The sequence below is a fragment of the Notolepis coatsorum genome, assembly GCF_963971535.1.
Source record: "Notolepis coatsorum genome assembly, contig: SUPER_10_unloc_1, whole genome shotgun sequence".
In the NCBI taxonomy this organism is placed as follows: domain Eukaryota; kingdom Metazoa; phylum Chordata; class Actinopteri; order Aulopiformes; family Paralepididae; genus Notolepis; species Notolepis coatsorum.
Window position 1 is genome coordinate 487579 of NW_028174872.1, and position 22554 is coordinate 510132.

A 22554-nucleotide genomic window follows, 5' to 3' on the forward strand; every position below is an offset into this window, starting at 1 on the left:
ATTGCAAGTTGCTGTACTCTTGTCGTCTACTCTAAGCCATCCTAGGTAGTCAAAGTGGGCAGGGGTGAGGTGGGTTCTAGAAGTAAGGTCAAGTAGTAGTCTGACCCAGGGTTCGAAATTAACTGGGGCTTGGGGCAAAATGCCCTCGAAAATTTACCAAATCAAATGCCCTCGAAAATCAGTTAAGGGGGGGCAAGAAAAGCCCCCGACAGTTTACTAATTATATATGCTCTACAGTGCGAGCATTTCCCTCGTATTTGCCCCTAATAATATGTGTGCGCGAACCGGAAAAATCATTTACTCGCAGTGTGCGAGACGAGTGAAGATTACAAAACAGCTCCGCTGTTAATAGTTCAGAAACTACAAGTCCCACATTACACAAGGCGCATAAACGTCCAATCACAGCAGAATGTACCCTAATCTGGACTGAAATTCCGTTTTTGGGTGGAACGTTTGTTGCAAGGAGGGAGGGAGGCGGGGACCGCTGCGTGTTACACACAACACGGAGAAATGTCCAAGCGTCTAGCTGCTTCGGTGCGTCGTTAACGTCGGAAAAAATTCCCCACTAAGCCCTAAATTCAGAGCAGAGCAGTATCCTAATGACTTTTATGCTTCAGTCGATAAGGTGTTTTGCTAATTCTGTCAACATACCCCGTGGACTGGACCCGCAAAAACACGTGCGAATATCACTTCAAAAGCCATGTCAGGAACAAGGACCGTGCTTCCCAAAACACACCAACTTTCTAACGATGATCTCTGGTGATCACAATAGATACAGCTAGAGGGCGAGGCTAATCACTGACACTATTGGGATTTAAATAGCTATGTAACGTTACAGTACATAGGACTATAGATGATGTCATGTATGGGGTTCTCAACCTTTCTGCTGCCAAGGCAGGCACCCCTGTGTCCAATAAAATATTCCAGGGCACCCCTACATACGATAAAGACTTTTCCGGTCCTGTCTTTTTTGCTACAATGATGACAAAAGTGCTTGTTTTCAAAATAACGTTTATTTAACCCATTGAAACCGGGAAACATGTGTGTGTATACAGTATGCAGGCTATATAATGCATTATTAGCAGGCGTTTCAGGTCTAAATGTATAAATAAATATAGCAATATACCCAACACCCCCCCCCCCCCACCCACCCAACCACCTCCAATGTACAGTCCCCCCCCACCCCCACCTACCCAATCCAATGTACAGTTTCTATGTCAAATGTATATACTTTTTCTTTCTGGACTCTTTTTGTATCACAAACAGTACTGTAATTGCAAATCTGATATGTCATAAATGTATAGATGTAGCAGTACTGTCTATCTGTATGTCATGTATGTCATTATATGTTACGATGAATTGAAAATGGGGGACCCTGATGTAAACAAGACGAAAGTCTTTCTCTGGTCTGCATCCCCTTAACAATTGTATGTATTGAGCTGTACTGTACCCATTCTGCAATCTGTTAATAAAGTTTTCAATCAATCAATCGTGTGAATTTTTTTTTGAATACAGAAAAGGATCACTAACGTGCTATCTGTTGCAGCTGCACTGTTTTCCTAAAAAAAAAAAACTAGTGTGACCATTTCTAAAAAATCAAAGGATCACCAAGTTACCATTTCTCAAAAAATATAAATAAATACAGAAAATAAGCACTTGTGGACATTTCTAGCTCAGTGCGAGGTCTGCTGCTGCTGGCTAATAATACGGTCAAGACGTGGGGAGATCGACGACAAGGCAACACGCATGTCATCCTCAAGGCTCAACTTGGCCCTATATTTTGTTTTCAGAGCTGTCCTGGATGAAAAGCCAGCTTCACACAAATATGTGGTGCTGAATGGTATCAACACCTTAAGTGCTGCATGAAAGAATGAATGAAAACTTTATTTAACAGATTGCAGAATGGGTACAATACAGTACGGCTCAATACACACAATTGTTAACACTTTGACGACCGGCTTGGACCCGTCTAATATGGTGCAGGGGACCGCGGAATGTAAACAAACGTGTTGGTTTTGTTTTAACTATGCTTTATAGTATTGCTATCTGTCCATTCTCATTGTCACTTGAGTGCATAAACCGTGCCTTCACAATGGCTTAAAGAAAATAAAAATCCATCGGTTGGTTGTCATTTTATAGCGTTGTGAATATAAGGTGTAACACACTTTTTGTCTAGGCTTTTTTCCCGGGAGCTTAGATAATAGGCTAAACGTTGGCGCCGTTATATCAAACGCCATTTCTGCTGTATATATACGAATGAAATAAAACAAACTGCGTAGCATCCGGACTATTACAGAGCATCTATGGATGAAATGGGGGCGGCGGGGAACGCCGATTACTATTATTGATCTGCAATACAGTGTGCGTTCAATATAGCATTTTCATTGACCAATCACGTTACGTTATAAAACAATGTCCAATCCAGCTGTAATTTGGGGTAATATTATCCTACCGTCAGGCCATGTGATCGCCGGCAGCATTTCCTCACCACTCATCGGATTCTGGTAGATCGATATGCACATTGGCTAATCATAAATCCCATTATGCCACGCTGAAAAAAACGCACGCCAAACTAATCCAAGATGGAGGATGTTCGGCTGGGATGCGTCTCTACAAATCGGAGATGCTTCCAGCTGCAGAACCCCAGAATCACCACAGTAGCGGCGCTTAAGAGACCCCTCGCTTCCATTGGCTGATTTGGGTCACGTGATTTGGGTCCCACCCAATGGCTGAGACCCCTCGCTTCCATTGGCTGATTTGGGTCACGTGTTTTGGGTCCCACCCAATGGCTGAGGTCCTCCGGCCGCTCGCTTCCATTGGCTGATTTGGGTCACGTGATTTGGGCGACGCTTGTATACGGAAGTGGCTCTCAAGGTGACGATTAGACAACACTTTATGTTGTCAATAGATGGCAGCATTGGTTTAAAATTAAAAGGTGAAAATGTTGAAAACTACAATAATGCATTTCCCAAGACCGTTAGCTGGTAAAGACACAATGACATGATGCAAATATTTTACATTGCAAAATTAGCTGGAATGCGAGATGCTTCCAGCTGCAGCTCCGGAGACCAGCGCTTACAAGCCCCGCACATACAAGCACCGCACATAGCAACCCCTCGCTTCCATTGGCTGATTTTGGTGACGTGATTTGGGTCCCACCCAATGGCTGAAGTTCTGCAGACGCCTCTCTGATTGGTTGGGCTCCATTTCTGCAGCCCCCTCTTTGATTGGTTGAGCGAAGCCCCTCTCTGATTGGTTTAGCTCGCCATGCGGTAAAATGCGGATGTTAATGTTATCATCTCAAGAAGATACAAATAAATATACTACCAGATTCGCGTTTATAACGTTATTTCGCGTGACTTCGCGGTTTATTCATAACGTTATGCACATTTCACAACACAGCCAGCTGTCAGAAACTGTACATTGTAACGTTATATGTTTATTCACGTAACGTTATTTCACGTGACGCGTTCAACTTGTTTACACTCCCCACTTACTGAAACTGTACCATGACGCACTCCCCACTTAACCCAGTTAATGCCTTAACTAGACAGTTAACAATATAACATTTAGATTAATTAACCCAGTTAATGCCTTAACTAGACAGTTAACAATATAACATTTAGATTAACACAGTTAATGCCTAACTAGACAGTTAACAATATAACATTTAGATAGAGAGGCTGGTGGTCAAGTCAAGAGTTTTATTTGTCACAAGTTGTTTATTTGCATACACGTTTATGGGACAGTTTTCTACACCTGACTGAACGGTCTGGGGACAAATGATTAAGGTGGGGTTACAATGATATCAAGGATGAATATGAAAAAGGGGATCTGATCTGATGGTACTTGTACTTTATAATGTGTTATATATGTATGTACATGGATTTTATGTCCGGATGGTATATCTATGGAATGGTCACTGTCTCTATCACACTCTCATATGTGCATGTTTAGCCGCATACAAGTATCTAGGATACACATATTCGTATGTGTACATAATAGGTTTACACACACTCATATGCACAAGGCTAAGTTATACATGTCAGGGGCACACATACATGCACATACTCACTTATAGGAAATAGGCATACACACACCTACATATACACATAGTTGAGGTATAGGCTCTCACTGACACATATGGGGGATATACATGTACATAGGAGACACACACATACGTAGCTGAGACGCACATATATATGCACACCTGAGATATACACTCACATAGGGGGCGGAGGCACACATGGATACGAGACACACACAAGAGATAGGAGTACAGTCGCATACCTGGAAGATGCACACACACACACATGTGAGGCATGTACACATGCTTACGTACACAGCCCTCACCCAACCCACCCAACCCCACCCCACCAACCTCCTCCAATGTACAGTTTCTACGCCAAATGTATATACACTCCTTTTCTGGACACTTTTGTATCACAAACAGTACTGTATTTGCAAATCTGATATGTCATAAATGTATAGATGTAGCAGTACTGTCTATCTGTATGTCATGTATGTCATATATGTTATGATGAATTGAAAATGGGGGACCCTGATGTAAACAAGATGAAAGTCTTTCTCTGGTCTGCATCCCCTTAACAATTGTATGTATTGAGATGTACTGTACTGTACCCATTCTGCAATCTGTTAATAAACTTTTCAATCAATCAATCAATCAATTCAATCAATCAATCAATACACGTACCCACATACATATGTTGGAGACACACATGCATGCATGCTATCATGCACACCTACATGTGTCTGGGACGCTTTCTCTCACATGCAATATGGAGAAGGGTGGCATCCCGATAGAGGATGCAGCACATACCTGCTCGCAGGTAGATCGGTCTACATGCAAAGTATATATATCAGGGATGTATACGCACAATGTATAGTATAGTATTTTTCTTTTTTTCGTAAGTCTTTTTTATTTTCCATGTCAGTTGTACCCATTCTGCAATCTGTTAATAAACTTTTCAATCAATCAATCAATCAATTCAATCAATCAATCAATCAATCAATACACGTACCCACATACATATGTTGGAGACACACATGCATGCATGCTATCATGCACACCTACATGTGTCTGGGACGCTTACCGAACACTGTGACCTCATTTTCTTCTTCTAAATTCATGCTATATTATGTTATTATGTTATTTGATACTATCTTGTCTAGCACAGTCTCTGGAGCGTAACAGTAAGAAGCATTTTGTATGAAAGTATTCTGTACTTCTGTATGACAACTATTAAAGAACTTGAACTTGAACTTGAGTTGTTAATGTATTTGTATGAGTCCTTTACATGTTTTGTATGTTCTTACAAAAAAGAAAAAGGCAAATCTTGGAAGTTGCATATGGTGATGTGGAAAGAGATGTTTTGAATATTGGAGAGATTTGTGCAAAAAATATAAAAAAAAAAAAAAAAAATTAAATGCGGGTGGTCGTGCCCGCAAAGATGTGCATAATACAATAGTAATAACATATAATAGAATCCAATAGAACGACATTGTGCAATAAAACAAGTAAACAGAGTAGGGCATATCGGTATATGTACATAAGTTATTTACAGAGCATGGTAGGACATGCTAGGTCCTGTGGTAGTGCAATATTAGCTACGGATGAGGCACTGGGTCTTTATGTACATGCTATATTGGTGGTCAATGTCACTTCGGATTGCTACGACACATCTCTACTGCTTGTGACAGGCTGTGGTGCGTTCCAGACTTTACTCCTGTTGGGAAACTATAGCGATGGTCTGTGCTCACCACACTTTTCTTCGGCCTCCCCGCAGCGAGCCGTCGTCGACCCCCGAGCTTCATTTTACGACGGGCAACAGAGGTGGGTTGAGCCGCTATACTTGGCCCAGCACGGTTAGCGACTCGCCTGAGTGCGTGTGCACGTTTTGATGCATGGCTGATACCAGAGCGGCCGAAGGTGTGTAGCGCTGACAGCAGCTTGGAGGGATTCCCCTTCAGCTGATTGAAGGTCTTTATCATGGCTTTATCATCACCACCCTCTGTAGAGCCTCTTGCTCTGCCTTTGTGCAGCTGGATAACCACACAGACTTCACACAGACTGTCTGTACAATACTGCTGTAGGCCTATAATACTTATGTAAATAAGTAAGGCAATTGAAATATATCTGCAGTACAGCTCAATACACACAATTGTTAAGGGGATGCAGACCAGAGAAAGACTTCCGTCTTGTTTACATCAGGGTCCCCCATTTTCAATTCATCATAAATGTACAGTTCCCTCCCCCTTGTATATATTTACTGTATGTCACAAATGTAACAGTACTGCATGGTCTGCATCCCCTTAACAATTGTGTGTATTGAGCTGTACTGCATTCTGCAATCTGTTAATAAAGTTTTCAATCAATCAATCAATCAATCAATCAATCAATCAATCAATCGGTCACTGTACCCATTCTGCAATCTGTTAATAAAGTTTTCAATCAATCAATCAATCAATCAATCAATCAATCGGTCAGGTCACGTGTACCCATTCTACAATCTGTTAATAAAGTTTTCAATCAATCAATCAGGGCCTGTGGTCACGTGTACCCATTCGGCAATCTGTTAATAAAGTTTTCAATCAATCAATCTGTTAATAAAGTTTTCAATCAATCAATCAATGAATCAATGAATCAATGAATCAATGAATCAATCAATCAATCAATCCCGCAGTGCAACGTGACCCAAATCATACGGCAATCTGTTAATAAAGTTTTCAATCAATCAATCAATCAATCCCGCAGTGCAACGTGCAACGTGACCCAAAATCACGTGACCAAAATCAGCCAATGGAAGCGAGGGGTTGCTATGTGCGGGCTTGTATGTGCGGGGCTTGTAAGCGCTGGTCTCCGGAGCTGCAGCTGGGTACTATTGTGGAATGCTGCCATCAGATTAGGTTAAAGGGGCATTTCACCAAAACAACAGCGGCAATTTATTTACAAATAATCTCACACCTCTCATGGTACCAAAGCACCTCAAAGGCGCTTAAAAAAAAATTACAAACATCACAAAACAAACTGGTCAGACTACTACTTGACCTTACCCCCAGAACCCACCTCACCCCTGCCCACTTTGACAACCTAGGATGGCTTAGAGTAGACGACAGAGTACAGCAACTTGCAATGGGCCTGGTCTACAAGATACACTATACGACTAAGGTACCCATGTACATGTCAAAATACTTCCCAAAGGTCAGTGAATACCACAACCACTACACCAGAGGAAGCGCAACAAATCATGTTAAACCCAGATTCGGCTCAAACAAGGGACTAAATACGTTTAGCAATTATGCCACATCAATGTGGAACGCCCTACCCAAAGCTGTAAAGGAATGTGAATCCCTACCCACATTCAAAACCGCTCTTAAAGAGCACCTACGGGAGGCTGCAATTCGAAACTGGCCACCGTAAATGCCCAAAACCCCCACCACCTCCTAATAGACAGCCTCCTCCCCACGCATGTATATATTCCCTCCCCGCCGTATGTATATCTCTCTCCCACCCACCCACCCCCTCCTAATGTACAGTCCCCTCCCCATCATATGTATATACTCTGTCAGGATCTAGGGGTAACAGTACTGTATATTTGAATACCGTTTGTCACAAATGTATCAGTACTAAATACCTATATGTCCCTATGCCATAAATGTCATGTATGTTGTGTATGTCATAAATGTCTATATGAATTGAAAATGGGGGACCCTGATGGAAACAAGACAAACGTCTTTCTCAGGTCTGCATCCCCTTAACAATTGTGTGTATTGAGCCGTACTGTATTGTACCCATTCTACAATCTGTTAAATAAAGTTTTCAATCAATCAATCAATCAACACAGGCGGTTAGGTGGCCGAGCGGAGATTGCGTTCGTCACCAACCCCGGAGCTGTGAGCTGGATTCGCCTGTTCGAATCCAGCTCACAGCTCCGGGGTTGTCACCAGCTTGGCTGGCCATCTGCACTAATACAATTGGCTGTATTAGAGGGTGGGAGAAGCTGGCGGGGTGGGTCCGGGTCGTTGTAAACAGCGACTCCTACAGTTCGGTCGGGGCGCCTGCTAAGCACGGATAGGACTTGAGGGGGATAGTGTGGTCCTCCCACACGCTACGCCCTCTCGATGAGAATCCGCGCTGCCAGGTGAAAAGAAGCGGTGATTGGCTGGACGTGTGTCGGAGGAAGCACGTGGTAGCCTCCACTCTCCCAGATGATCTGACTGTGGGGGGTAAGGGCGCAGCGACCAGGAAGGGACTGGGAATTGGCATACGACTAACATTGGGATGGGAGAAAATCGGAGGAAAATGGAGGGGGAAAAAGACAAAAAAAAAAAAATCTCACACACATCCAAAAACTCTAAACAGTTTTGCAAATATTAATTTAGTTTGACAGTTATTGAGAGTAATGAGTTTTAATATGGCAACCAGTAATGTCATCGGGGACACTGAATCCTTGTGTTGTGTTAATCACAGCTCAATTAAATGATAAGGTAGCAGTCCCTATAAAACAAGATATTGCTATTTCATCTACATCATGGTGCTGTGATTAACACAAGGATACAATGTCCCCGATGACATCACTGAGGGCCATATTCAAACTAATTTACTCTCAATAACTATCAAACTAAATGAATGTGTGCAAAACTGTTTCGAGTTTTTGGGATGTGCGTGAGATTATGTGCAAAATATATCAACATCGTTTTAGTTGTTTTTTCCCCTTTAATATGTACAAAGTCATTCAAATGTGACCGTATAAGACAAATTCCCCTCCTCAGTTTTCAATAGACTAAGTTTTCCGAAATGGTAAATGTCATTGTCAAGTGCTCATATTGGTATTCAGTATCATGAGTTCAGTATTTATCAGTACTCGTGAAAGTATTGACACCTGTCCCTGTTAAGCGAAACGAGAAATTGCATCAGACAAAATAACGTGTTGGACGTTGCAGATTTTAAACGTTTTATTTTGATCATGAGAAACATAATCAAGGAAAAGGAAAAAAATATATCTTGAGAAACACAGATTGAAACATGACAGAGCTTCTGAAAGCTCTGAGTAAAGCAGACACTGCAAACCAGAACATGGGAGCAGTAGAAAACAAAATCACAGTGAATAAAGGAACAACTGAACAAGACAAAACAAGTGCTTCGTTAAGTCAAGTCAAGTCAAGTCAAGTAATTTATTTATATAGCACGTTTAAAAGCACAAGAGCCAACCAAAGTGCTGTACAATCAAAGCTTAAAATCAATGTCCTAATATAAAATACACAAATACAAAAATACAAAAAGGCACAGCAGGACAAGACAGTCCATTCAGAGAATAGGACAGTAGGACAACACACGGATAGGGGAACACAAAGTACAGTAGCACACAGGGGACAGAGGAGCATAAGAAGATATACAGGAGGGGGGGGGGGGGGCAGGATAAAATTACATGGGAGTGTGTGAGTTAGGGTGTGGGAGAATCAGGGTTTATTGAAGGCCAGGGAATAGAAGTGGGTTTTTAGACGGGCCTTAAATGTCTCCAGTGAGGGGGCAGATCGGATCTCCAGGGGAAGCTGGTTCCATAGCTTGGGGGCCACGGCCTTGAAGGAGCGATCGCCTCTCTTTTTGAGTCTGGTGCGGGGGGGGACCAGCCGAGCCTGGTTGGAGGATCTTAGTGACCTGGGTGCTGCGTAGGGGGTGATGAGCTCGGTGATGTATAAGGGTGCTGCACCCGATAGTGCTTTAAAGGTGAGGAGGAGGATTTTAAAGTCTATTCTAAATGGGACTGGGAGCCAGTGTAGGGAGGCTAGGACTGGTGTGATGTGCTCTCTCTTTCTGGTACCGGTAAGGAACCTAGCTGCAGAGTGCTGGACCATTTTGAGGCGGGACATGGCTGCCTGACTGATGCTGGTGTAGAGGGCATTGCAGTAGTCAAGGCGTGAGGTGATGAATGCATTGACTACCGTTTCCAGGTCGACGGGTGAAAGGATTGGTTTTATTTTACTGATGTTGCAGAGTTGAAAGAAGCATGATTTGACTACGGCATTTACCTGCCGGTCGAATTTGAGCTCTGGGTCAAAGATTACACCCAGGCTCTTGACGTGGGGTTTGAGGTGGGTGGAGAGTTGTCCTAGGCTGTTGGAGAGTGTTTTGGTGGAAGAGGGGGGGCCAAACAAAATGATCTCAGTTTTATTTTCATTTAGCTGTAAGAAGTTGAGGGCCATCCAGCTTTTTATGTCCCTGAGACAGTTTTTAAGAGAGTCTAGGTTAGCTGTGTCAGAGGGGTTGAGGGGAAGGTAGATTTGGGAGTCATCGGCATAAAAGTGATATGAAATGTTGTGTTTCTGGATGATTTCGGCCAGAGGGAGCATGTAGATGGAGAAGAGTATGGGGGCCAGGATGGAACCTTGGGGGACCCCATACGGTAGACTAGCTGTGGGGGAGGAGTGTCCACCCAAACTGACCGAAAAGGAGCGGCCGCTCAAGTAGGATGCGAACCAGTTTAGGGCAGACCCCCCAATACCTAGCCTGTGTTCGAGACGATCGACCAGGGTGGAGTGGTCGACCGTGTCGAACGCGGCAGAGAGGTCCAGGAGGAGGAGCATGGCACAGCTACCTGAGTCGATGGTGAGAAGCAGGTCATTGTAGATTTTGACTAGCGCTGTCTCAGTGCTGTGCCCTGCCCTGAAACCTGACTGGAATTCGTCTAGGAGGTTGTTGTGATGTAGGAAGGGGAGGAGCTGTGCCAGGACAGCCTTTTCTAAAATCTTAGATAGGAAGGGTAGTTTGGATATGGGCCTGTAATTATTGAAAAGAGCAGGGTCTAGGTTAGGTTTTTTTTAGGAGGGGCTCAACCATGGCGTGCTTAAGGGAGGAGGGAACAGAGCCAGATTCCAGAGAGCTGTTTATGATAGACAAAATACTGGGGCCTACTATGTCCATGGACTCTTTTAGAAGATGGGTAGGGAGGGCATCAAGGGGGGATGTGACGGTCCGCATGCCTGCCACCAGCTCTCTGAGAGTGGTTAGAGAGATGGGTTGGAAGTTGTTCAAAAGAGCTGGGCAGGAGGGGTGGGAGGGAGGGGGAAGTGGGCAGGAGGGCTGGGCAGGAGGGGGGGTCCGACAGGGGGGCTGGGCAGGCGGGGGGGCCGGGCAGGGGGGCTGGGTAGGAGGGGGGGTGGAGGAGGACGATGAGATGGCTAATCTAATGGTTTCCACCTTCCTAATGAAGAAGTTTAGGAATTCTTCACATTTGGAGGGGGAGGCATCGGGGCAGGGGGCGGGAGGAGGGGAGGTGAAAGAGTTAATGGTCGAAAAAAGGACTCTGGGATTGTGACAATTTTTGGCAATTATTTCTGAGAAGTGCCTTTCTCTCGCCACCTTAACTGCCTCTTGATACTGTTTGAGGTGATGTTTAAGGATCTCATAGTGGATCTGCAGTTTATTGTGTTTCCACCTGCGCTCGGCCTATGTCTGCAATGTCTCCTTAAAGCTCTGGTGTTCTCATCAAGCCAGGGCTGAGATCTAGGTCTGGGCCTTTTGAGTTTAAGGGGGGCGACAGAGTCGAGTATGGAGGAGCATGAAGAATTGAACATTGAGATAAGGATCTCAGTGCTGTGCTGGGCAGGAGAGGCCTCAATACTGCAGGTGTTAGGGGCAGCTATATAGGCATCACGGAACTTAATGGCAGTGGAGGGGTTAATGTGGCGAGAGGAACGCGCTGGGACAATAGCTTTGGAAATGGGGACAAAACACAGAGCATCAAAAGAGATCAGTGAATGGTCTGAAAGGACTGGGTCATCTATTTCCATGTTGTCGATGGAGAAACCTGCTGTTAAAACTAAATCTAAAATGTGGCCGAGTAGGTGAGTACATTCCTCTAGGGCAAAATATAGCCATACAACTACACATACATAAGCATCCGCACAGAAGCCAAAGACCAGAGCACCTTGAAATGTCCCAAGAGGCAGAGAGGGTTAGCCTTAATCTGCTTTCTTGACGAAAATATGCGATCTCCTGATTAGGTGACGAGAGAAAGTCCTGAACTGTGTAAAACATCTTCTATCTATGAATCACAGTAAACTATAGACACTGCCTCTTTAGTAAAGTATTTAAATACAGTAGTACAAGTACTTTCTTTCCTCCCCTGGGTTCTCTACTTTCTTTGTTACTGTACCTATTATAATGCATATTTGGTAGCATCAAGTTATTCAGTTTTCATATTAACAACTGTAATCATGGGTTTTATAGGTTTTCATTGCATTATCATTTCATATATATAACTTTGCTCATGAAATGATAATTACTGCAGATTTACTTTGACACCAATGTCCAGCAATGAAGTCAGGGTCTTTCTGAGACATACAGGAAACTGGTAAGAAACCAGCCTTCAAACAAATCAGTAAATCAAATCAGTGAAATAACGAGAGAGAGAGAGAGAGAGAGAGAGGAGAACGAGAGAGATTTTTTAACAACTCTTTGTTCCCCCGTCCACTCCAGCTCTTGTGTTCGCCGGGGCCTCTTTTAGAGTGGGCTTTAAGGAGGGAGGAGGAGGAGAGAGAGAGGAAATGAGAGAGAGAGAGAGAGAGAGAGAGAGAGAGGAAATGAGAGAGAGAGAGAGAGAAAGAGAGAGTGTTTTATTGAGTATGTTTACCATTTTGCCTGTCTCTCTTTGTGCTTATGAGTTTTAGTGGGGTTTCCTTGACAAAGTAAGCTAATTAGAGGTAGTTGATGACGATAGAAAGTCCTGAACTAAGTAAAAAAAAACATCTTCTATCTATGAATCACAGTAAAATAGACACTGTCTCTTTAAAGCGACTCCTCCCCTGGACAGCTAGAACCAGGAAGCACCTCCCACCCCGTGACGCGTTCAGAGTTTACTCTACAACCAGGAAGCACCTCCCACCCAGAGCCATGCTCTCGAACTAGCTGCCGCTGCGAGGTTAGCTAGCCGGAGGGCGCGATTACGGTACATCGAGAGAAGAAGAAGAGTTGTACTTCCGTCGGCGATGGGGAAGAAGGGAAGGAGGAGGTTGGGAATGCCGAAATATCGGATGTGTTGTGGTGGTAGTGTTGACGATTGGAGTTTGGGCGACGATGGTTGTAAGATTTGCGACTTGTGTTCACATGTTGACGAGTTGATGGTATGGGATGAGCCGTATCCGAGCCCTGTTTCCCCCAAGGGTTTGAGGTCGGGAGCTAGAAGTAGGAGTAGGAGTAGGTGTAAGAGCCAATTTACATGGTTGTAGTGCCATATGTTATATTTTATGCATTTGTTTGGATTTATGTATTTATGATGAATTCTGCCTGTAATACATTGTGCCTGCCAGCCTGCCAAATTGAGTTTGTGGCATCAGTTCCCGTTGCTCACCAGTAGGTGACATACGTAGCTACTTAATGAGTAACGGGACTGATGACAGGCAGGTGTGTTTGGTTACCGGTAGAGCCAAACAGTTTTTGACCGTCAAGTCGTCAAGTCGTCAAGTCGTCACGTCGACACGGCACGTCGTTTTGTTATCGTTTTGTTTGTAGTGTATAGTGTTTGTTTGTTCTTTTGAAGGTATCGTTGGCATTTGCTTTGTATCGCATGCAATTGGTGCATACGTTAATTATGTGGTAAATAAACCCATTTGGGGTACTAGTGGAACGGACCTTGTGGACATTCATTCCTTTCACCAGACGGTATACAACAGCGGCCACAGACGCGTCAACTATAGGTTTTTAGCCGGTAACAGCCTCCTCAAGGGCTTATAGTTTTATTGTTTTTGTTAAAGTCAAGTTGGCCCTTATACAAGTCAAAAACTAGTGCTCGTTGAGAACACATGAAGAGCAAGTCAAAAACTCGTGCTCTTTAGTATAAAGGTGGATTGGGAACCACACCAAGAGCAAAGCAAGTCAAAAACTTGCTCATCAGTAAAGTGGATCAGCCAGAACCACAGCAAGACGAGCAAAGTAGGTTTAAGCTTTGCGCAACAAGAAACGTTGAGGACAGCGGGGAAGCCATTCAGCCTCGCTTTGATGCGCGCGCGGAGCTGATGCGTTGAGGACTGCGTGGGATTTGCGCAGTTCCAGCTGTTGGATGTCAACATAGCCATGAGCTGAGAAGCGCTGAACGTCAACCTACTCATCAGAGCTCCAACTACAACCAACGGTACCCAACGTCAGCTGCCAGCATTTTCCGTGGTAGGCTACAAGCCGAGGTAAGGTAGCGCTACCCCTTTTTTTTGGCCATGGTAAATGTGTGCACACAACTCTTACGTTTTGCGAGCATAAATTCCAATGCATTGGTAGCTGAAAATAGACTGCGCGTACCAGTCTACCGTTAACTTTGATTTGTTTGTGCGCGCCACCGTTGGCGTTGAATGATAATCCGTTATGTGCGCCACGCACAACTATCGTTGACTGTTTGAATCCCTTCGTGCGCGCCGGGCATAACGTTATTGCTTCAATCATTTCACTGCTGATTGTCAACATGAGCGTTGCGGATGACAATCAAGACATTAATAATGAGCAACTCGTCGGTGCAGAGGCGGCTGTGAAAACTGTCACAATGGAAAAAAGGGAAATTAAACTGACCTTAAAGGCTGTAATGGAAAAATTGGGAAAATTGGAAAATAAAAGATCAGATATATTAAATAAGGCACAAAAGTTGTACAAAATGATGGAGGTATTTATGCACAATGCTGACGTGACAGGGGTACAAGATGTATTATGTGAATATGTAAGGCTGTGTGAGACAGCCAAATCTGTACAAAATGAATTTATGAATACGTCAACTATGTCCCCGGACGAAAATACATTACAAACTGCCTGGTTTGGGTCAAGAATAAACACGTTGGAAAGCTTCCACATGCTTGTTGAGAGTTGGCTGGCACAAAATATGGCAATTACAAATAGCAAGGGTGAAGTGCACTCAGAACCTGTGCACACAGAGGATGTGCACACTGTCTGTGTAGACACAGAGGCTGTGCACACAGAGGATGTGCACACAAGGGAGGTGCACACTGTCAGTGCACCCACAGATGACGTGCGCCCAGACAACATACAAACAGTGGTTGATGATGTGAAACCAAATGACAGTATTTCAAATATCTCCTTTGGACGCTCACAAGGCAGCAGAAAGAGTGGTAGCAGTGCCAGCTCTGAACGGCTCATAGCAGAGGCTAAAAGAGCATCACTGCTGGTGAAAGCAGCGTACTTAAAGGAGAGACAAGCTCTGGAGGATCAAGAGCAAGTGTTAAGGAGGAAAAAGGAGCAGCTTGAAATGGAGGCTGAGTTGGCTGTATCCACTGCCCATTTGGCTGTTCTGCATACTACGTCAGATGCAGGGAGACGGTCACGAACCTCTAGCCAAAGGCATGTGGGAAATCACACCGGACCTCCTCATTCAAGCCATACTGTGCTAAATCCGACAGCACAGCAATTCAGCATTCCTATGCCAGAGCCTGTTGTCAAGCCAAAGGTTAAACCTCACCTCTTCCACATGCCCTCACAAGGTGGAGCTGCTGCACAACCAACCCTCTTCCACTTGCCATCACAAGGTGGAGCTGCTGCACAACCAACCCTCTTCCACATGCCATCACAAGGTGGAGCTGCTGCACAACCACCCCTCTTTCACATGCCATCACAAGGTGGAGCTGCTGCACAACCACCCCTCTTTCACATGCCATCACAAGGTGGAGCTGCTGCACAACCACCCCTCTTTCACATGCCATCACAAGGTGGAGCTGCTGCACAACCACCCCTCTTTCACATGCCATCACAAGGTGGAGCTGCTGCACAACCACCCCTCTTTCACATGCCACCACAAAGTAGAGCTGCTGTCCAACCACAATTGTATCAACCTTTTCAAATGCCACCACAAGGTGGAGCTGCTGTGCAACCACAACTGTATCAACCTTGTCAAGTACAACTTCAAGGAGACTTGAGTACAGTCCTGCAACGGCAGAATGAAATCACTAATGCTCTTGTGCAACAACAGCTCACAATGTCTCTACCATCCAGAGACATCCCTGCCTTTGATGGTGACCCGCTTCACTACAGGAGCTTCATAAGATCCTTTGAGCACAATATTGAAGCAAAGGCCAACAAAGCTGATTGTTTATATTTTTTGGAACAGTTCACAAAAGGACAACCACGTGAGCTGGTAAGGAGTTGTCAGCACATGATGCCAGACCGTGGTTATGACATGGCCAAAGGTCTCCTGAAAGAACATTTCGGGAATGAATTTAAGATCGCTACGTCATATATCGAAAAGGCCTTGGCCTGGCCCGCAGTTAAGGCTGAAGATGTAAAGGCACTACAGGACTATTCTCTGTTCCTGCGCAACTGTTGCAACGTGATGACAGAGATGCAACACATGCAGGAGCTTGACATGCCTACCAACATGCGCATGATTATAACCAAGCTGCCCTACCGATTTAGGGAAAGATGGAGGACAACAGCTTATGAGCTACTTGAGCGACGACATCATAGAGCTGTTTTTAATGATCTGGTCACATTCGTGGAACGTCAGGTCAGGATCCTTTCTGACCCACTTTTCGGTGACATCCAGGATAAACCAACCATAAAGGATGGATTGAGCAACAGGAGCAAGTTCCAGCCTCAGTACAAGTTTGGCAGAGCTGAAGGCAACAGCTTTGCTACAACTGTCACACGTCTGGACTCCAAGGACCCAGACTCAGGCTCTGTCCATAGGGGACAGGATAGCGGAGCATACTCAGGCTCTGTCCATAGGGGACATGATTCCAAAGCCAATTCAGGCTCTGTCCATAGAGGACAGGATAGCAGAGCATACTCAGGCTCTGTCCATAGGGGACATGATTTCAAAGTCAATTCAGGCTCTGTCCATAGGGGGCAGGATTTTGAAATGGAGAAATCTGAGTCTTGTGTATGCTGCTTTCAGGATCACTCTCTGTCAGAGTGCCCGCTGCTGAAAGGCAAGAACCACAATGATAAAATTATTTTCATAAAGCAAAATAGGATTTGTTTCGGATGTTTGTGTTCCGGTCACATGAGTGCTGGTTGCGACAAGCGCCTAACCTGCAAGGTTTGTGAGAAAAAACATCCAACCGTACTTCACATTGACAGGCCTTACCTCAGCACATACCAGCAGCCTAATTCATCTGCAAGTGTCACTTCAGCTGTCAAGTCAAGTGTCACTATAGCCACGCAGACGTGTGGTCTTACTGGGGCCGGCGGAGGAAATTGTAAGCTGTCCATTCTGCCAGTCCAAGTCAAGTCCACAAATGGAAAGATACTGCAAACATACGCCTTTCTCGACCCTGGCAGTTCTGCAACATTTTGTTCTGAGCATTTAATGAGTGCATTGGATGTGACTGGACCACAGACTAACTTCCTTCTGCGCACTTTGAGCCAGGAGCAGGTGGTATCAAGTACCTCACTGAAAGGTTTGGAGGTCTCTGGTCTCAATGGGGACACTTTCTATAGCCTCCCAGAAGTCCTTTCACAAAGGAAAATGCCTGTGACAAGTGACAATGTTGTATCACAGGAAGATTTGCTGAAGTGGCCTTACCTGTCCCATGTCCAAATTCCCAGCATAAAGGCAAATGTTGATCTATTGATTGGTACCAATGCTCCCAGGTTATTGGAACCTTGGGAGGTGATCAACGGCCGTGGAAATGGTCCGTATGCTATGAGAACTGTTCTGGGCTGGGTGGTCAACGGGCCCCTGCAAGAAAATAATGGTCCTGAAAATGGGATTTCAGTGGCCACTGTCAATATGATTTCCGTGAGCAGATTGGAAGAGACACTGAGCAACCTGGGAACTTCACTGAACAACCAGATTTCGGTGTGCCATCCCTTGAGTTTCCTTGGCCCAGTTACACTTCCTGCCAAGTCCATGCTGCTCAAACTGTGGAGAAGAGTGTGCAGCTGGGATGAAAACATTCCCAATGACATTGAGCGCCAATGGACAAGATGGCGGGAGATTTCATTGACATTTGCAACTCTGCAGCTCCTCTGCAGAGTTTTTAGAGGCCTTCCCAGACGAGAACGGCTTGGGGTGCTCGGTGCTTAAAGGCCAAGACATTGATCTTGGAATGACCATTGACCGGGCTTGGAAGTTTGTTATGCACAAGGCGATAGTCTCAAATATTGATTTGTTTTGTGGTTATATGGCATTGATTTGTTTTGTGGTTATATGGCACACTTTGGCTCTTTTTGTTTTTCATTTTATGTTATAATTGTTATATGTTATGACATTTAACAATTAGAGGCCGGCGTGTAAGAGCCAATTTACATGGTTGTAGTGCCATATGTTATATTTTATGCATTTGTTTGGATTTATGTATTTATGATGAATTCTGCCTGTAATACATTGTGCCTGCCAGCCTGCCAAATTGAGTTTGTGGCATCAGTTCCCGTTGCTCACCAGTAGGTGACATACGTAGCTACTTAATGAGTAACGGGACTGATGACAGGCAGGTGTGTTTGGTTACCGGTAGAGCCAAACAGTTTTTGACCGTCAAGTCGTCAAGTCGTCAAGTCGTCACGTCGACACGGCACGTCGTTTTGTTATCGTTTTGTTTGTAGTGTATAGTGTTTGTTTGTTCTTTTGAAGGTATCGTTGGCATTTGCTTTGTATCGCATGCAATTGGTGCATACGTTAATTATGTGGTAAATAAACCCATTTGGGGTACTAGTGGAACGGACCTTGTGGACATTCATTCCTTTCACCAGACGGTATACAACAGCGGCCACAGACGCGTCAACTATAGGTTTTTAGCCGGTAACAGCCTCCTCAAGGGCTTATAGTTTTATTGTTTTTGTTAAAGTCAAGTTGGCCCTTATAGTAGGAGTGAACGAAGCATGTCGCCGTTTCCGGGCACTAGTTCCCCCCGGGGTTCGACGTCGGGAGCCAGGGGCGGTGGAGCAAGTGGTGGCCGTGATGAAGGAGAGGGTGTGGATAGGGATATGGAGTGTAGAGTAGGTGAGGAAAACGGGGGAGAGGGGTGGGAGAAGGTGGGGAAAAAGAGCAGGGAAAGTGGGGGGAAGGGGAGTAAGAGGAAGAAAGAGGGGGGAGATAGCTTGAGTGGGTCAGAGGATGAGGGTAGAGAGAAAGAGTTTGTAGGTTTGAATGTAGTGGTGCGATTCGAGGGAGTAGACGGAGTTAGGAACATAGAGCCGAGTCAGCTGTCAAACCTCATTAGAGCACAGTTAGGAGAGGTAAGGTACGGAAAGGTGTTAGATGATGGGAACTTATTTATAGGGTGTGTAAGTGTAGTGCAGGTAGAGAAGGCTAGGGAAATGAAGAGCATTGGCAAAGTGAAGGTCTGTGGAGTAGGGATAGTAGGGGAGAAAAGGGATGGTGGGTGCAAGGGGGTGATTAGTGGAATTCCAATTAAGGTTAGTATGGAGCAGCTGTTAGAAGAGTTGAGGAGTGACAAACGTAATGGGAAAGTTAAGAGTGTAGTTAGGATGAAGAGAGGTGTAGAGAAGGAGGAGACAGGGACGATAGTTATTCAGTTTGAGGGTGAGGTTAGTCAGAGAGTATTTTTAGGGTTTTTGGCATATAGGGTTAGGGAGTTTGTGCCAAAACCGTTGAGATGTTACAGGTGCCAGGAGTTTGGTCATATAGCTAGGTCATGTAGGAAGGGACAGAGATGTGGTAGATGTAGTGGGGAGTATGAGTATGGGGAGTGTGACATGGGAGTGGAGCCGAGGTGTTGTAGTTGTGGTGGGAAGCATAGTGTAGCGTATTGGGGTTGTGAGGCGATGAAGCGAGAGGTAGTGGTCCAGCAGGTGAGAAGGGATGATAGGATTTCGTATGCAGAGGTAGTTAGGAAGGTAGGTCAGGGAAAGCAAGGTAAGGAAGGAGAAGGGCATTTGGCAGTAAGGGTAGTGCAGGAGGATCAGGGGAAGCAAGGTGAGGATCAGGGGTTTAGAAAAGGGCATTTGTCAGTAGAGGAAGTACAGGAGGAGAAAGAGAGGGTGTGGGGGGAGAAGTTGGAGATAGTGGCATTTGTGACAAGAGTAGTGAATACAATAGTGATGGTTAGCAGTAGGACAGAGAGGTTAAAGTTAGTAGTTGAAGCAGCAGTACTAGACATGGGTATGAAGGGGTTGACAATGGGGCAAGTAACACAGGAGTTAGGGAAGTTAGGGAAGAAGGTGGTTGTGAGTGATCAAGTAAGAGAGTTAGGGAAGGTGGTGGTGAGTGTAGAAAAAGCCAGAGTCAGCCCACAGGAGGCAATGAATGACTCGTAGATTAGGATTGGATAGGGTGGTGATGTTAGGGAAGGGGTTTTGTTTTGGGTATTATGGGGTTTAATGGATCGTACAGTATGTGGCGGTATGCGCCTTCAGTGGTCGCGATCTGCCATTAACTCATGGAAGAAGAAGAAGAAGAAGAAGAGCCATGCTCTCACCAAACACACGGTCAGAGTTCACTCTATAACCAGGAAGCACCCACACGATCACTCTTTCTGAGAAAACAAAACTTAGGAGTGTCGTTGTCTTTGTAGAATAAAATGGCGCAGCAAGGAGTTGATCTGGACCGGGACCAGTTCTGCTGTTCTATCTGTCTGGATCTACTGAAGGATCCGGTAGCTATTCCCTGTGGACACAGCTACTGTATGGGCTGTATTACAGACTGCTGGGATCACGGTGATCAGAAGGGGATCTACACATGTCCCCAGTGCAGGGAGACTTTTACTCCGAGGCCTGTTCTGAAGAAAAACAACATGCTGGCTGAAGTGATGGAACAACTAATGAAGACAGGACTCCAAGCTGCTCCTCCTGATCACTGTTATGCTGGACCTGGAGATGTGGCCTGTGATGTCTGCACTGGGAGAAAGCAGAACGCCCTCAAGTCCTGCCTGGTATGTCTGGCTTCTTACTGTGAAACTCACCTCCAGCCTCACTATCAATCTGATACCTTTAAGAAACACAAGCTGGTCAAAGCCTCCACACGGCTTCAGGAGAACACCTGCTCTCGTCATGATGAAGCTATGAAGATTTTCTGTCGTACTGATCAGCAGTGCATCTGTTATTTGTGTTCCATGGATGAACATAAAGGCCATGATACAGTCTCAGCTGCAGCAGAAAGGACGGAGAGACAGAAAGAGCTTGGCATGAGTCAGCAGAAAATCCACCAGAGAGTCCAGGGGAGAGAGAAGCAACTCAAAGAGGCCCAACAGGCTGTTGATTCTCTCAATCGCTCTGCTGATAAAGCAGTGGAGGACGGTGAGAGAATATTTACTGAGCTGATACGCTCCTTGGAGACGAGGCGCTCTGAGCTGAAGAAGGTCATCAGAGCCCAACAGAGGACCACCGTGACTCAGGCTGAAGAACTGCAGAAGAGACTGGAGCAGGAGATAGTGGACCTGAGGAGGAGAGCCACTGAGCTGGAGCAGCTCTCACACACAGAGGACCACATCCACTTTCTACAGAGTTACCCCCCCCTCTCCGGTCCCAGTGAGTCTACAGACTCACCCAGCATCAGTGTCCTTCCTCTCCTGTACTTTGCAGATGTGACTGAGGTTGTGTCTAAGCTGAGAGACAAACTAGAGGACGTTCTGAAAGAGCAGTGGCCCATAATCTCAACAACGGTGAATACTGTTCATCTTTTACTGCCACCAGAGCCCAAGACCAGAGCTGACTTCTTACAATATTCCTCTCAGATCACACTGGACCCAAACACAACAAACACAAGTCTGTCTTTGTCTGAGGGGAACAGAAGAGCAACACTGATGCACCAAATGCAGTCATATCCTAATCACCCAGAAAGATTTATTAAATGGTGTCAGGTTCTGGGTAGAGAAGGTCTGACTGGACGCTGTTACTGGGAGGTGGAGTGGAGTGGTGGAGGGGTTTCTGTAGCAGCCTCCTACAAAGACATTATTAGAACAGGCACTGAGGAGAACTGTCTATTTGGATACAATTCTAAATCCTGGGCTTTATTGTGCAGACAAAGTGATTACCTCTTCAGACACAATAACAAGAGCATAACAGTACCAGGCCCCCGGTCCTCCAGAATAGGAGTGTACCTGGATCACAGGGCAGGTACTCTGTCCTTCTACAGCGTCTCTGACACAATGACCCTCCTGCACAGAGTCAACACCACATTCACTCAGCCTCTCTATCCTGGACTTTGGCTTTATTCATACCCTGGGAAGGCTGAGTTCTGTGAGCTGAAGTAGAGATCAGTGACATTCACAGCTCCTCTACCCAGGGTTTGGGGTTTAAATTGATATTGAAGATGCTGAGTTGTGAAAGATGAGGTAATTAGGAGTTACATTCACTCAGTCACTCTATCATTGTTCTGAGGGACTCACACACACACACACACACACACACACACACACACACACACACACACACACACACACACACACACACACACACACACACACACACACACACACACACACTATGTTTAGCTTTGTTTCTAGTTTCTAGCCTACCGGGGTAAAGTTTGTTTGATTAGATCTTTGCATATTCACATATTTGATTCCTATCTTCAATACCTCTGTTCCTTTGCATGTGGGGACAAATCTTTATTTTCATACTCAGGGTAGGTTGGATAACAATAT

General features: G+C 45.1%; 1 protein-coding gene across 1 annotated transcript; it reads left to right on the forward strand.

Moving 5' to 3' along the window:
• Nucleotides 1–20490: 20490 nt before the first annotated feature.
• LOC311236318 (tripartite motif-containing protein 16-like) lies at nt 20491–22283 on the forward strand (the record flags this gene model as incomplete). The annotated part of the gene is made up of 1 exon (XM_084338393.1): nt 20491–22283. One exon carries the CDS (start codon nt 20491–20493, stop codon nt 22159–22161), a length of 1671 nt encoding a protein of 556 aa, XP_084194519.1. The 3' UTR covers nt 22162–22283.
• Nucleotides 22284–22554: the final 271 nt, after the last annotated feature.